Raw genomic sequence first — 15,440 nt, 5'->3', positions numbered from 1 at the left:
TTTATCCTGTTTATCATACATGAGAAGGTTCTGGTAACATAATGTCGTGCTTGTATCTGGTCCATGTCCAGGCTTTCAAATTCCTCTCTATCCTCTATTAGATTAAATTTTGATCCTAGATAGATCCTACTCATTGCAGATAAACTCTCCTTCTACAAATTTCTTCAACTAAAATTGCGAATGGTTAAAAGATACATGCCACTTGGATAAACGATGGTTTTGTTCTTGTTCTTCGTCTTTACACCCGGAAATGTTAGCCTCTTCCGAAAGAGGATTACTTTCATGTTATTCAAGAGGTTGGAAAACGACAGTTCGGTCACATCATTTGTTTTAGTCACACAACGAAAACACAATCGTATAAATTAAAGGTGACTTCTGCAACTAAAAGCTTAGCAGACCTTAGCGGTCTCCACAATTCTGTTTTAGATGCCACATTTCCTGCGATTTTCCCTCGTGCTTTCGATCATTATATCGGAGAGATCACTATCAAAACTTCCTTGGTTGGCGTGACCTTTACAAGTAATTTAAAGTTATTGCTGATTACCATAATCAGGATTTCCAGAAGTCACGCTAAACAAAGACGAAATGATGTCAGACAGTTTCCGTTCACATGACTTGGTTTCATCTTCCATAACGATAAGGTTTTAATTCGCAACACTACCAATTCCTCTATCACCATCAACCAAAGACTTCCATATCGTAACAAAGCGTCGAAATGGCTGAAAACGTCTTTATTTTATGTAAAGCTGCTTGACTGATTCTGAGTGTTATAGTCTGAGAGGTTTAATTGGCAAGAGTGGCATCTTTGATAAGGTGAGTTGACTTTCACAAGTGAATGTATTGTGGAGGTTGTTGGTAAATTACGTTTAAATGAGAGAAAGAATTGGGTTGCACTTTAAAAAAAACTGAAAAAGCTTCGATTGGTTTATTGCTGAAGTACAAAGAAAAAAAATGAATTACTAAACTGATTTGTGTTTGCATGTGGTCCAGAACCATGTATTTGTCTTGGTATCATATATCAACGGGTCTTTACTTGTACTAATAACTTGCGATCGAAGTGGAAGCATTTGTAAATGCCTTTGAAGACAAGAAGCGATGTTTATAAGTGAGTATATTCATATCAGTTCGCTTAAAAAAAACTCGTTTACAGAAATGAGCGAGGAACATTCCTCTCATTGAAGATCCATTAAAAGAAAGTGTCTTTTTTCTCTGTCTGGGTGGTGTTAACCCTTTACACCCTAAAATCAGTATAAATATTCTCCATACTGTTCTCTATACACTCCCAAAGCGGCCAACAATGAGAATTTGTTTAACAATCAAGAGCTGCTCAAGTTGGTAATCATCTTCTCTTTCCTCATGACTTTCACGTTTGATTCAGGGCTGACAAAGTAAGGAGAAATTAGATGCTTATCACTCTTAGGGGCTAAAGGATTAACCTGTTTTGGTACCCGACCTGTGTGCAGTTGGGAGTTTTCATGCTTCATTATACTGACCTCGTGAAGAACTTTTCATCGACTTCTCCGAATGACTCGAGTCTGATGGAGGCTCTTAAATTTCACTGCCACACCGTGGTAAAAACCTAAAAGCCTAAATTCAAGATATCAAGGTTTTGGAGAATATTGAACAGTCAACAATCTGCCTCAGTTTTGGGTCTGTGCGTGTTTCCGTTAATAAATCAGACGTCAAAATTTTAATAGAAATAAGACTTTTCTGTCAGATCTCATAAAAAATGGATGACCTTTAAAATTAGGTTCGATTACCAGCCACTGTTGGGGAAATGAGCCTGCGTTCAGCCCCAAAGGTTCCTCCTCTGGAAGATCGAAGACCGGACACGTGAAAACGGTGGAAATCGAGCCTGTTAAATGGGGCCGGGTCGTATAAGAGCGAATTCAAATATATTTCTAATTTTTCACGCGTCAAAACTTGGCAAACTTTCAGCATTTTCCAAATTTTGGCGGCGGTCGCATCAAGCTAGTGTTCTCTGACCAAACCTTCGCTGATTGATTCATAAGTCAATCACAAACCCATCTCGTTGAATCAGTACAACGCAGGAACGGACATGTTTTGCGCTGATCTTTTGCGTTTTGGTTGACGTTTGCGCTATTTGTTCTGGCTTCGATAATTGCGATGGAAAGAGGGCTAGCTAAAATTTTACGTTGAAGTTATCCGTTTTCCAAATTGCTACAAGTCACAAGCATTTGAATAGAAGCGGTGCCCAAATGCCTCGTTTCCTCCGAAAGAGAAAGGGTCAAATGAACAAGGAAAGTCCTGCCATCGCGCGCCAAACTAGACTAGCGTACTAAATATTTTTCCCACTGAAATTTTATACCGACACGTCTTGCACAACATAACAGCTAAGCGGTTAAAAAAACATGATTGTTTGTTTTTCCAAAATTTGGTGGCCTCCCAGGCAGGACATCGAGTCCTTGAAGTTTGGTAATTTGGTGATCTGCAATAATTTGGCAAGGTTTTCAAGTTGGGGGTCGCACTCATTTTACGCTACTTGTTGACAGATTTTTCACCTAAACAAAAAAATTGAAAAAGCCTTAGCACGACCAGGGCCTTAGGGGCCTAAAAAATATGGGGACAGAAAAGAAAGGCAACCGTCTGGGGGACGTTTGGAGGGCAGTTGGCACTGATCCACGATGGAAACAAAACTCGGTTTTGAATTCCCTTCCATCAGGGTGCTTTCCAAATTCATGAGAAGATAGGTCTCTTGACCTGAGGACAAAAATGAAATTAATAAACAAAACTGTCTAAAGAAACAGAGAAGTTACTTGTTTGGTCGCGAGTGTGAGAAAAAGGAAAAATCTAAGTTTCCCATGAGAATATTAGCCGCAGATCTTTGCCTGACTCCGATGATTGAGAGGGATCATTAAGCTTAAAATCACTAACCAAAAGTTCGTTGATCACGTGGGTCATTGTCAGGTTCATGTTTGACAAACGTCGCTGAGTACTATTTGCTGATTACTTTGGGAAAGACGGACGGCTTTTATTTTGCCCCAAACCCTTTTACTCCCAAGATCTAATTTGTAATTCTCCTTACTGTCTGCCATTTAATTCTTATGATGTTAGCTAGAAGAATTTGGTTTTGGATCAACCAATAATCCCCTAATTGATATTCTTCTCTATTCTCATCACTTGGCTGCTTGATATTGTATTGATATTGTTAGGAGAAATTCTGTCTTGGTCATTCCTGGGAGTTAAAAGGTTAAATAGATGGGTTACTAAAGTATAACAATACGAGTAGCCTATTTCCCGCGAAAAGATAGTCTAAAAATAAACCGGTCGTGAAAATGCCGTGACATCAGGTCGATCTAGGTCAGTATGGGAGTTGGACGCTCCAAGTAATGGGCTCCTGGTACAAGTCGTGGGTCGTGGGTGTAGGTACAAGTCGTGTCCGCAATAGTTAACAATTAATGGTTATAGTTCATATTTATCAATAATATTATTAATAGTACTTCTACTAATAATTAATTATTGCTATTGTAGAGGGGAACGGTTTTTTTTTTCGTGAAACGTGACTTGGTTACATAGCCGTGAACAGTGAATCGCCTTTTTTTCTGGAAATTGCGAGACGATGGTTTTTGTTTTTGCGAAACGTGACTTGAACCGTTATTGTTCCTCTTCCTTCAAAAAAACTATCCAGTAAGCGTCTCAAAACAAGATCACGTGTAGAAACATGACTGTGATTAGCTAATCATCATTCTGGGCCCTAGGTCTCTTTATTCCAACAGGTAATTAAACACCTTTTATCTTTGTATCATGAAATGACCATTTCATATTGCGTGAAACGTGAATGGCCGTGAAAAGTGATCTAGGACCCCCCCCCTACCTTTACCACCTCAATTATGGTCTAAGTTGACTTAATTAACATGACGTAATGTATACAAATTAAACAACCCTTCTCCAACTGTCAGGAACCAGTAATAGGCTCCTGGCTCCTGGCTCCTGGCTCCTGGCTCCTGGCTCCTGGCTCCTGGCTCCTGGCTCCTGGCTCCTGGCTCCTGTCAACTGTAAAATATTATTTTTTATTCCAATATCATCTCATCAGCTCAGTAAGACTGCTATTTCATTGATTCACCTACATATAAGTAATACATAATTTATTAAACTAATTTTTGCCAAAAAATCTATACTTAACAATAATTAATCATTAGTAGTAGTACTATTTATATTATCCTTATTAAACATAACTATCAACCATTAATTGTTAACTATTACCGACACGACTTATACCCACACCTACACCCACACCTACACCCACACCCACACCCACACCCACACCCACACCCACCCCTACACCCACACCTACACCAACACCCACACCCACACCCACACCTACACCCACACCCACACCCACACCTACACCCACACCTACACCCACACCCACACCCACACCTACACCCACGACTCACTACTTGTACCCACGACCCAGGACCATTAGCCAAACTCGCCTCCCAGGCAGGACAACAGTTTGGCGAGAATTTGGTGATCCGCAAAAATTTGGCAAGTTTTTCAAATTGGGGGTCGCACTCATTTTACGCTACTTTGTTGACAGATTTTTCACCTAAAAGAGAAAAAAAAAGCTTTAGTGCGACCCGGCCCTTAAGAGCTCAAAAAAATATGGGGACAGAAAAGTAGGGTAATCGTCTGGGGCAGGTTGCTTGAAAGGCAGGTTGCTTGAAAGGCAGGTTGCTTGAAAGATCCAGGATAGAAACAAACTCGGTTTTGAATTCCCTTCCATCAAAGTGCTTTCCAAATTTATGAGAAGATGAGGTCTTTTGACCGGAGGACAAAAATAAAATGAACAGAGAAGCTCCTCGTTTGGTCGCTAGCGTGAGAAAGAGGAAAAATCAAAGTTTCCCACAAGAATATTAGCCGCAGATCTTTGCCTGACTCTGATGATTGAGAAGAATCATTAAGCTTAAAATCACTTACCAAAAGTTCGTTGATCACGTGGGTCATTGCCAGGATCATGTTTGACGAGCGTCGGTGATTACTATTTGCTGATTAGTTTGGGAAAGAGGGACATACTTAGTTTGCCCCATTGCAAATAAGCACCCGCTGTTGGGACGGCGTTATCGGTTTAAACAGATGGGTTCCTGAAGTATAATAATACCACGAGCCAACGACCGATGAACCACCAAGAATTTCCTTGGGATTCAAAAGTACATACTCCCGTGGCCTTAAAATACCGGATTAGTAGATGCATCACAATCAACTCGGGGAATTCGACATTCCGCTTGCATTTTTTGCCTGCTCCTCCATGTAACAATTAAGCGGGATTTACACATTTGATGCAAGCCATATTCTTACGTCTATTCTTAAGAAGAACAGGATACACGGCTAAATGATTTTTTGCTTTTGTTTTTCTCTTTATTTATTTGTTAGGGTAAAGCAAAAAGATGGACAAAATACCGCCGCAATTAGCTTTCTTCATTGGGTATGCTGTGGCGGTATTCCTAAGCAGCACAAATCACTGGACTGAATCCATTGACTTTTATTTGGAATGCCTTGCGCTTTGGAATTCTGTATCAAAGACGAAGACTTCCTCAGTGATGATTCTAATTGAACGAGTGATACGAGAAAAAGTTGCAAAGGGAGGACTCTTCTTTTACGAATGGGGAAAGATATGTTATGACCTCGGTCAAGTTAAGGAATCAATAAAATGCTTTGAAAAAGCGCTGACCCTTTTCAGTCAAATTGGTTCCAAACCATATGAGGCATGGTGTCACTGCCGCTTGGGCAGATCGCTCCACATTGCTTGTCAGTATGAAAGAGCCATGGAACATTATGAAAAGGTTCTCAGTGGTATTCACGAAATATACTCAAATGACATAAGACAAGGGCTCCAAGCAAGAGTGTACAACAACATCGGTGAGGTCAAACATTACCGTGGAAGATGTAAGGAAGCTAAAAGCTATTATGAGAAAGCTCTTGAGATTAGCATTAGAGCAGGAAATGAGATAGATCAAGCAGTAAGCCTCAACAACCTGGGAGTTTTGCATCATAACTATCTGTCTAAACTTGATGAAGCACTTAACTTCCATGAAAAAGCACTCGAAATTCGTAGAAGACTTGGATGTAGAAGAGTAGAAGGAACGTCCTATACCAACATTGGTGGAGTCTATGAGGCCCGTGGTGACTATGAAAAGGCATTGGAATATTATGAAAAAAGCTATGTAATTAGTTTAGAAGTCAAAGACAAGGTGCTAGAGGGAAAGAGTCTCTACTTCATTGGAAAGGTTCATAAGCTCCTAGGTCAGCTTCAAAAAGCCATCGAATACCACGAAAGAGCCCTACAAATCAACCGGGAGACCGGTGTCAAAACAGCTGAAGTTCTCAGTGACCTTGCAAATCACTATATATGCCTCGGTGATTACGAGAACGCAGGTCGTTATCATGAAAAAGCTATTAACATGTGCAAAGAAATAGGGGATATCGAACACCTGGGAATTTGCTTAAGCAATGCCTATCAACTGCCTCTTTATCTTGGTGAATATGAAAAAACCAAGACATGTTTAGAAGAGGCTATAACTTCTCACGAAAAGACTGGAAACAAATTGTTCCTAGCTACGACACTTTTTAATATCAGTAGTGTATGTGAGTCTGCTGGCCAATACCAGGAAGCACGCGATTACCTAGAGAAAGCTCTAAAAATCAGTGGAGAAACCCAACACATACACGCAAAGACAATAGCATTAAGCTCTAAGGGGTCCATGAATTTTTCTCTTGGAAAATATGAACAAGCCATTGAGTATACTGAAAAAGCACTGAAAATTGCTAAGGAGATAGGTGAAAAAGAAACAGAAGTGTCTTGTTATATTGTCCTCGGTTGTGTATATTTCGCTCAAAGTCAGAACGAGAAAGCAATCTTGTATCAGAGCAAAGCGCTTGAAATGAAGAAGGAAATTGGAATCAAAGATCAGTCGCAAATCGATGTTCTACATATCTTAGGCCAAGCATATTCCTCTCAGGGAAACCTCTCGAAGGCGACAGAAACCTTCCGTGAAGGAATGAAAATCCACCAAAGTACTCGTTCTTCCCTTAGAGATGAAACAAACAAGATTTTATTGGATGATCAGAACCTTTCTTGCTACAAATCTCTTTCGTGGCTTCTTCTTTGCGAGAGGAATTTCGACCAAGCCCTTTTCACTCTAGAGGTCGGACGAAGTCGTGCCCTGGTTGATCTTATTTCGAAGAATTACGGAATCAGCAGGAATCCTACTCAAAATGAGTTAACTCCAAATGCCCTTCAGAGCTTCTTGAAAGAACAAAAGAAGAACTTTCTCTTCATAGCAACGTTGAAAATGAAAAGTTTCTCCTTGTGGTTTGTCGACACAGGAGGAAGTGTAAAATTCAAACAGGTTAATGAAGACTTGGAAACGGAGCTATCAAAAGAAAGTAGTGCCACTGAAGAGCCTGGAATGGATACTTCTTCGTCAACTTTGGATGACCTGCAATGTGAGGATCGTTCATTGGCCTCGCTGTATGAAAATGATGTATTGGCTTCACGAGAACAAAAGTTAGAACCAAACAAAGGTTCCGTGAAAATGCAAATGAAACAAATCGGAAGCAAATCTTACACTAGCCTTTCCGATATGGTCAAGTTGTACGCTGCCTTGATTGCTCCTATTTTTGATCTCATAGACAGCCCGGAGATCATCATATCCCCAGAACCTGACTTTTTCTTGACACCATTTGCCTCGTTAAAGGATGAAAATGGAAAGTACCTTTCTGAAACTGTGAGGGTCCGCCTCATCCCGTCACTAACGACACTGAAGCTCATTCACGACTCGGCAGCCAGTTACCACTCTCAAAGTGGAGCTTTGGTCGTCGGAGATCCAGCGGTTGGCCGCTGGATCTCCGAGATAAATGGAAGTGTAGAAACTCTGCCTCCATTGCCTAAAGCCAGAGAAGAAGCGCAGATGGTATCAAGGTTGGTGGGAGTGCGCTGTTTGATAGGAGAGGAGGCCACAAAGGAGGAAGTCCTGAGGAGAATCCAAGAAGTGAGCTTAGTGCACATTGCTGCCCATGGTTATGAAACCGCCGGGGAAATAGCTCTTGCTCCCAACAGGTCTGTGGTTGGAGTTCCTTTGAAAGAAGACGTCTGGCTAACAATGAATGACATTGCTCAGGTTGGTATCAGAGCCAAGCTGGTGGTACTCAGCTGTTGTTATAGTGCTTGTGGGAAGATTTCCAAAGCCGAAGGAGTTGTTGGGATTGCTCGCGCTTTTCTTGGATCCGGTGCACGTTCAGTTCTGATGTCATTGTGGGCTGTCGATGATGGAGCTACTAAGACATTCATGAACATATTCTACAAGTCTTTGATCCGCGAGAAACTCAGTGCAAGTGAATCTCTTCACCAGACCATGAGGAAGATGCGAGAGTCACAGCTGTACAGTGATAGGGAGCATTGGGCTCCATTTGTGTTACTTGGTGACGATGTAACTCTCACCTTTTAAGAAGTAAGTAATTTCGAAACAAGTGAAGTATCTACGCGGTTTTTCCTTCTGTAGGTTTTACAGCTAATGATCCGAAGCATGAAAAAATTGAACTTTCGAGCGTTAGCCCTTCGTCTGAGCGAAAGACGAAGGGCTAACGCTCGAAATGTCAGCTTTTAAACTCGTTATGGTGGCTAATTTACGTTATCAACTCAGTTGGTGATACAAAATTACCCCGTTATACTCTCGCACCGACGCTGCACCACAGTTTCTTTAGAAATTTACCCCTTTTATTCATAACAAAGTTGGATTTGTGTAAGAGTAACCTAGGCCTCAAACTTGGTATCTTCAGGCCCTGAAGCTCTGACCTCTCGGCCACTCTGCGTGCACCCAAATCCAGGCCGTCCAATTTGTAATAACGCCCAATACGTTCCGAGTTGAATTTTTCCCTTTGTTTCTGACCTCTAGATTGCTTTTTTCTTTCTTGCAGTAACAGTTTTATCATAGATTGATTTACGTTTCTTTTTTTTCTGAAAATAATTCCCATTTCATCTGAATCACAGTATTTTCCTTGTTCACAGTTTAAAATCTATTTTTTTTTAGTTTTTTTTCTGCTTTTTTACTGATCATATAAGAGGAGGAACATGAACTCGAGTATCTCTAAATAGAACCGCTACCTGTTTCGTCTGTTTGGCCTTAAAAGGTTTAGTGCGGCCACATGAGACTGGGGCCTTTTTAGGACTGGAATTTCAGAGCACATGTCATGCTATGTACACATTAACTTTTGCTGTTTTTCAGGTAACGTGAGAGCACGTTGAGAAGTATCTTCAGGCTTCCTTGATTGTTTATTGGTGACCAGAATTCTTCTTACTGCAAGTCCAACAAGTTTCACGAAATCGAAGCGAGGAAATCAGTGATTACGAATCTGAGCAGATATTAAATGAAGCTCACGAGCATGGTCACAGTAGCGGTCGTCCAGGGTATGGAAACCCCCTCTAATAAAAAAGGGAAATCGAATGTTACGCCGATCAAAACGAAGCTTCAACACCCTCCCCCCCTCTCCCTGAGCATTTGACTGTCGTCTGTGCCCAGGGGGTGGGGAATTTGAACCGGAATTTTCAATCTCTCCAGCGTAATACAAGTGTTTTATCTTTCAATATGGAGGTGTTTTAAGGCGAATTTGAACCGGAATTTTCAATCTTTCCAGCGTAATACAAGTGTTTTATCTTTCAATATGGAGGTGTTTTAAGGCGAAGACTTCACCTTGGCGAGCAAATGGCTCAGAAGAAAAGGTCCACAATGTCTAAGTGTTAAAGCTTAGTCGATAAGAAGAAAGCCACGGTCGCTGATTTTGCCTTTTACAATAAAATAATCAAATTGACCATCAAATCTGGTCCTTACGTTAAGCATGTGAACATGATTCTGGCCCCAGGAGGTGAATGGTTCAGCGAACCGATCTTCTATAGTTCAAATTCTCGGAGGGTGTCCAGTGGGGGAGGGGGATTTGAAGCTTTGAATTGATTGATGCATAATTGATGCATAACCATCGGTTACATAATTCTCTCTTGATTGTTAACAAAACGGGCATCCTCCTTTAATCAATACGCGTAATAACGTCTTAGGATTTCGTCGGTAATTAGTATTAGTAGTGATGCTCATAAATTGCTCGAGTGTTGCCGCGCAAATTTTGCTTGTTGCGTGATGCATTTGATTTACGTAGGAAAAACACTGGAAACTAGATAAGAGAAAATCCAACATGGCGTATATATCAAGAGTTCAAGATTCCAAAATGGAAACAAAAACGGTGCAACCATCATTTCCTTTCATTTCATGTTGACTATTGATTAGTGGCATTTGGATGGAATAGATGACTCCGCACTGAGTGAAAAACTTTTAAAAGCTATCAACGCGTGACATTCAGATAACTACTTGAGGTTCAGGTATACTTGGCTCGGCCTCCCAGACCGCGCGCGAACGATATTGTACGTGGGCTATAGCTCAACAACCTCTTTCCCAGAGTTCCTCTTCTACCCGCCCACTCTCTCTCTTTCTCTCTTTCTCTTTCGCTCCAGAAGGCGAGAAGGAGAGAGAGATCTTTGAAATGAGGTTGGCCCTTCAAATAATGTTATGGTTTGTTTCCCTTGTCTTGGCGGCCTCGTTTTAAGTATACTGCAACACGAGCAATATTGGTTTTAAAACAAATTTATCCTTCGAGCACTGCAATTAGCCATTTGCAGAAACTGTAAATGAAAATGGATGTCAATTCTGATTATAATTTTCAAAAAGTACTCATCATGCAAAGTGTATCCATTAAAATTAATCTACCAATTTATTCAACAGATTCCTGTCAATCATAGTAAAATAGACACCAAACTGAATTGACTTCAAATAGAAACAAAAGACTGTAATAAAATCCGCTTAGTATACATAAAAGATGTAGATCCAGCAATGCCTTACAATAAAGTTCAGAATCTCTCTAAGAATGCACTGATTTAAAATTTATCAGTAGCAATACTCAAACAGTATAAGTAAGTTTTCAAATGGAGAAGTGTATATTTACAGTTTGATCTTCAGGTCTACTTCAGGCAACTATGTGTTGTAACGTACGACTAAATGCAAGTGTCTTACAATGTATTCCAATTAGTGAAATACAATTTTATTTTAAAATTTTGCTGGTTTTGTTACTACTTTTATATTTTCATTTCATGCGTCACTTCATTGACTTGTGCTCATTACGGAGTATTACTAACTGGTATTCCAACCCCACCCTTAAAAATAATATAAATTTAATTCAGTTTAGTCTCATCAAGGAAACCTGAAAGAGGGAGAGAGAAACAAGGCTAATTAATAAGTTATTGTTTATAAAGGTTGAACTCCCAAACTCCTTTAGAATTCTCCCTTTCAGGGACTTTATTATCATATCGAGAGAACACCCTCTAGCTGATAGTTTCTCCAATTCTCTCCCTATCACCAGAAATAGACATCAGAAGTTACGTTACTAATAAATGAAGTGAAAGGGTCACAAGGCCTTCATTCATTAAAGACAAAGCTTATATGTTGATAATGTTTAGAATAAAACAATTACCGCACTTGTCATCCTGCGAGTTGAGCTTGGACATCTTGGACATTGCGGCCTCACTAAAAGATGATAAAGCGAAATAACTAATTAGGGTTTATATAACAATATCAAGAAATTTATTAACAAGTTTTTGGGTTTTTCGCAAGTTTTAAGCAATTTTTTGGCATTCCAGTGAGCAACTTTCCAGAATTTTATGATCAAAGTCGGGACAGGCCTAACTGGCACCAATCACGCGCGTAATTTCATCGGTTCACGGTAAATTTTGCGGTAGCTGGAAGCAAGGGTTTTCAAAGTAACGCTTGAAAAAAAAACTTGATAGGCAAAAAGTATCGAGAATATGGAACAAACAGAATTTTAAATGACATCGACTTTAAACATCCCTCAATTCGTTGCTTTCAAATACCGAGGAATTAAGCAGCAAATCAATTTATAACCGTGTTTCAGTAAATCAGCATGAAAATATGTTTAATCTTTGGTGTGAATGGGGTATTAGACACAAAGTGCGCTCTGGCTATTCACAAATGTATGGTTTATTGTGCAGGTAAAACTGTAGGTAAACCCATCGAAAACTGAAACATCTTCCTGCTCTGAGAAATAGCGCCAAATTGGACGAATTCCGAGGTTATTAATTTAGGATCTTATAACATTCGTTACTGATCTCACTATCAATAATCGGTTTGATAACTCAGTCTTAGTCTGGCTTGACATGCATGATGCATCTAGACCGTTGATTCATGACAGCGGGATGACTCAGATGTTTTTCACGCTCGATTAAGTTTAAATTTACAGAAGGGGTGCTCTCCTGTGCTTTCTACAGGACCTCTTCAACTGTTTCTACCCTAAGAGCTAAAATGAGGAACGAAAGGCTAAAAAAACTAAATTGCTCAGGATACCTAGGTGCTCAAACTCAAGAAGACTTTGTTTTATTTGCTCCGGACGAAGTTCCTCAAAAATCGAAAATTACAGGAGCTCGGGAAGGCACTCAACAGTGGAAAGGTCTACGCGCGCTTTGCCGCGTATTTGCGCGTGGGGCATAACGCAATTGCGTCACAAACGAAAAACACTGGGATCTAGTAAGAAGTAAACACAATATGGCGGCCTTTTTGAGTTGCAGTGTAAGTGGAAGGTGGGAAGAACTGCCTATTCTGATGCCACTGGAGGGGCAAAAATGGAATTTTAGACCTCTTGTATCTTTCATTTTATCTTATCTGCTGTTTGATGGTGCTTACGTGGGAAATGTGGCGCAAAAGTGGCTGAAAAACTCTAAAATGGAGACCGTTAGAATTTCATGGCAAATAGCTACTACAAGCTGTTGAGGTGAGGAATTAACGTTTAACACTGCTTGACGGGCATATTGGATCATTTAATATCTGCTCCTTGTTGTAGGATTATTGTGATTTTCTATAAGCACAATTCTTAGTGTCTTACAGGGATATTCAAATACCTTTCCCCCATTCCATAATAGGGGCTACGGTGAACATGTGCACCTGAAGCTGAGTTTGCCGCAAAAGCTTTTCAGTCTAGAAAGTGACGCTTTTTTAACATTCGAGTTATTTTCAATTATGCTTGTAAATACTTTACATAATGGTGAATGTGGCTGAACACATTTCTTGATAGGTTTGAGTTTCATCAAGGCATTATTTGAGAAAAAAATTGCAGCTTGACAGCTGACATTTGGCGAAAGGAGATGTACATGTATGATGTTATATACTTGTTGACTGAGTGGGAGGGTTAGACAGGAAAATACTTGGTTTGAGGTCATGATGTTTGAGGTGGGCACAGCATAGTTTGTGTGTCATGACCAAGAGCCAAATATTTTACCATCTGGCCTGACCAAACTGAGTCAATAAGCATTTTATCATATGACCACACGATGGTTGTATGATTAAATGCTTGATAAGTCCCTAAGTTTTGAAAATTTCAAAAATTTTGTGTCAACCTAAATAGGAGGCAAGAGACAAGCACTTGCAGGACAACTACAAAAAGTATTCTTCAGTAAAAACTTTTCTGTATTATTTTTATTTAGGAACAAAAAAAAACCCACAGCTCATTGAAAAACACAACTTTTTTTCTTAAGATTTTAAAAACCAAGGTGTTTGAGTGCAGGGCTGTTCTGATTTTTCTGGTCTGGTTCATGTCAATCTGTCCAGCCCTAAACATATCAGCTTTCACTATGGTTTTCTATGGGATTGTGCACATTTGGTTCAAATGAGAACCAATCAAAACGTATGGATTTCTACCAGGACTACCTTTCCATTTAATAATCAGCAACACTATACACCTAATAGGATATATTTACATCCATTTTTAATGTGCAGAATCTAACCATCCAAATACAGTATTTTAATTGTACTGCATGTAACTGCATTGATGGTCCCTTTAGTTATTACAGTAACTGTAACACAAGTATGCAATTACTGTATTTCCAATAATTTAAGAATTTCTTTATTCTTTTGTTGTTTTGGTCATTGTTTAAGGGTGAGAGTCATTTTCCCCTAGAAGAGTAGTCACTTGGTTTTTGACCATTACAGGCCATTACCTGATAATCAGATTTTGTTGTTTCAAATACCATCGCTAACCTTGTTCCTTTTGCCTGTTTAGTTACCCGCAATATTTGAAGGGCAAAGACATGTCTTCATGTTCACAAAAAAATTCTTTGGATTTGTAACCTATCATTTAAAATGCAACTTTCAGTTTGGCATGAAATGTTTTTACTCATTTTATTGCATTTGATTAATGTTACATTTCTGCCAATCAATCTTCTCTGAGAAAAGTAATGTGACTGTGATTTAGATGGCATGAAAGAATCTTTTTCTTTTGGTTTGCTGCAATTTCTTGATTGCAGGTATTTAAAGGGCAACTTATTATGGTTCCTCATATTTCTTTCGTATAAGGTTCATCATTTCTTTCCACTGTGTGACAGAGATGAATTTGGTTCTATAAAATTTGTCCTCCTATGTTTTAAAAAGAGAATTTGGATATTAATAATCACCACTGAAAAATATCTGTTGCTCATTACAAACAGTGAAATTTGATGAAGCAACCAATATAAAATAGCTTTTTAATATTAAGACGCCACTTGGGATTTCCTATGATTTCTTTGCCAAAAACTTGCAAGTTGCCAAACTCATGGTGCAGCTTATATGTTAGTGTGGATTACACGCTGGTGAATATTTATCATTAGATGGCATTCACAGTGGTTGCAACTTAGTTTTAGATCTGCATAAAATACCATTGTTCAGTATCATGTTAATTTATTTTCCACCTTTGTCATGTTCTCTAAATGTATAAGCACTCTAAAGTTATGAACAATCAACTTGATCAGATTCATGAATTGTCCACGTTAATTAACCATGTCTCATCTTTTTCTTCCTAATAGTTGAATGAGTTGCCCTACAGCCTGTCTTTGGGTTGACTGTTTGAACTTGTAGCTGTAATCTGAAATGTGAAAATGAATGTGAAAACTGTTTTGGAAACTGGACTGTCTTACTGTGCTGAACAGATCTTGAACTGTGTATAAGAGATGGGTGACTAGCAGCTGAGCCACAAAGGAGTCGGCTTCATGCATACAGTCTCTTCCTCAATCTTGATCTGGGATGCTATTAGACTTGGTCCACCAAAAAACAAAGAGAGGTGTGTGAAAACTGTTTTGGAATCTGGGCTGTCTTGCTGCACAGAACAGATCTTGAACTGTGTAAAAGAGATGGGTGACTGATAACTGACCCACTATGGTGTTGGCTTCACCCATAAAGTCTCTTCCTCAGTCTTGACCTGGGATGCTAAGACTTGGTCCACCAAAAAACAAAGAGAAGTGTTTGAAAACTGTTTTGGAAACTGGACTGTCTTACTGCGTTGAACTGATCTTGAACTCTGTATAAGAGATGGGTGACTAATTTTAACCTAGAATGGAGCCA

The 15,440-nt window shown here is 39.5% G+C and overlaps 1 protein-coding gene across 2 annotated transcripts; it reads left to right on the top strand.

The window, feature by feature from the left end:
• The first annotated feature begins 367 nt into the window (after window positions 1-367).
• Window positions 368-11,114, top strand: LOC149047003 (uncharacterized). 2 transcript variants are annotated; one of them, XM_089202375.1, is made up of 4 exons: window positions 368-813; window positions 3,921-4,058; window positions 5,395-8,471; window positions 9,246-11,114. In XM_089202375.1, the coding sequence occupies exon 3, from the start codon at window positions 5,409-5,411 to the stop codon at window positions 8,466-8,468; it is 3,060 nt and encodes a 1,019-aa protein (XP_089058501.1). In that variant the 5' UTR covers window positions 368-813; window positions 3,921-4,058; window positions 5,395-5,408; the 3' UTR covers window positions 8,469-8,471; window positions 9,246-11,114. The 2 variants fall into 2 exon arrangements, with proteins under 2 accessions (XP_089058501.1, XP_089058500.1); XM_089202374.1 differs by lacking the exon at window positions 3,921-4,058.
• Window positions 11,115-15,440: the final 4,326 nt, after the last annotated feature.

Source organism: Pocillopora damicornis, chromosome 4 (genome assembly GCF_964200805.1).
Source record: "Pocillopora damicornis chromosome 4, jaPocDami1.2, whole genome shotgun sequence".
In the NCBI taxonomy this organism is placed as follows: domain Eukaryota; kingdom Metazoa; phylum Cnidaria; class Anthozoa; order Scleractinia; family Pocilloporidae; genus Pocillopora; species Pocillopora damicornis.
This window is presented reverse-complemented; position numbering and strand designations above follow the sequence as displayed.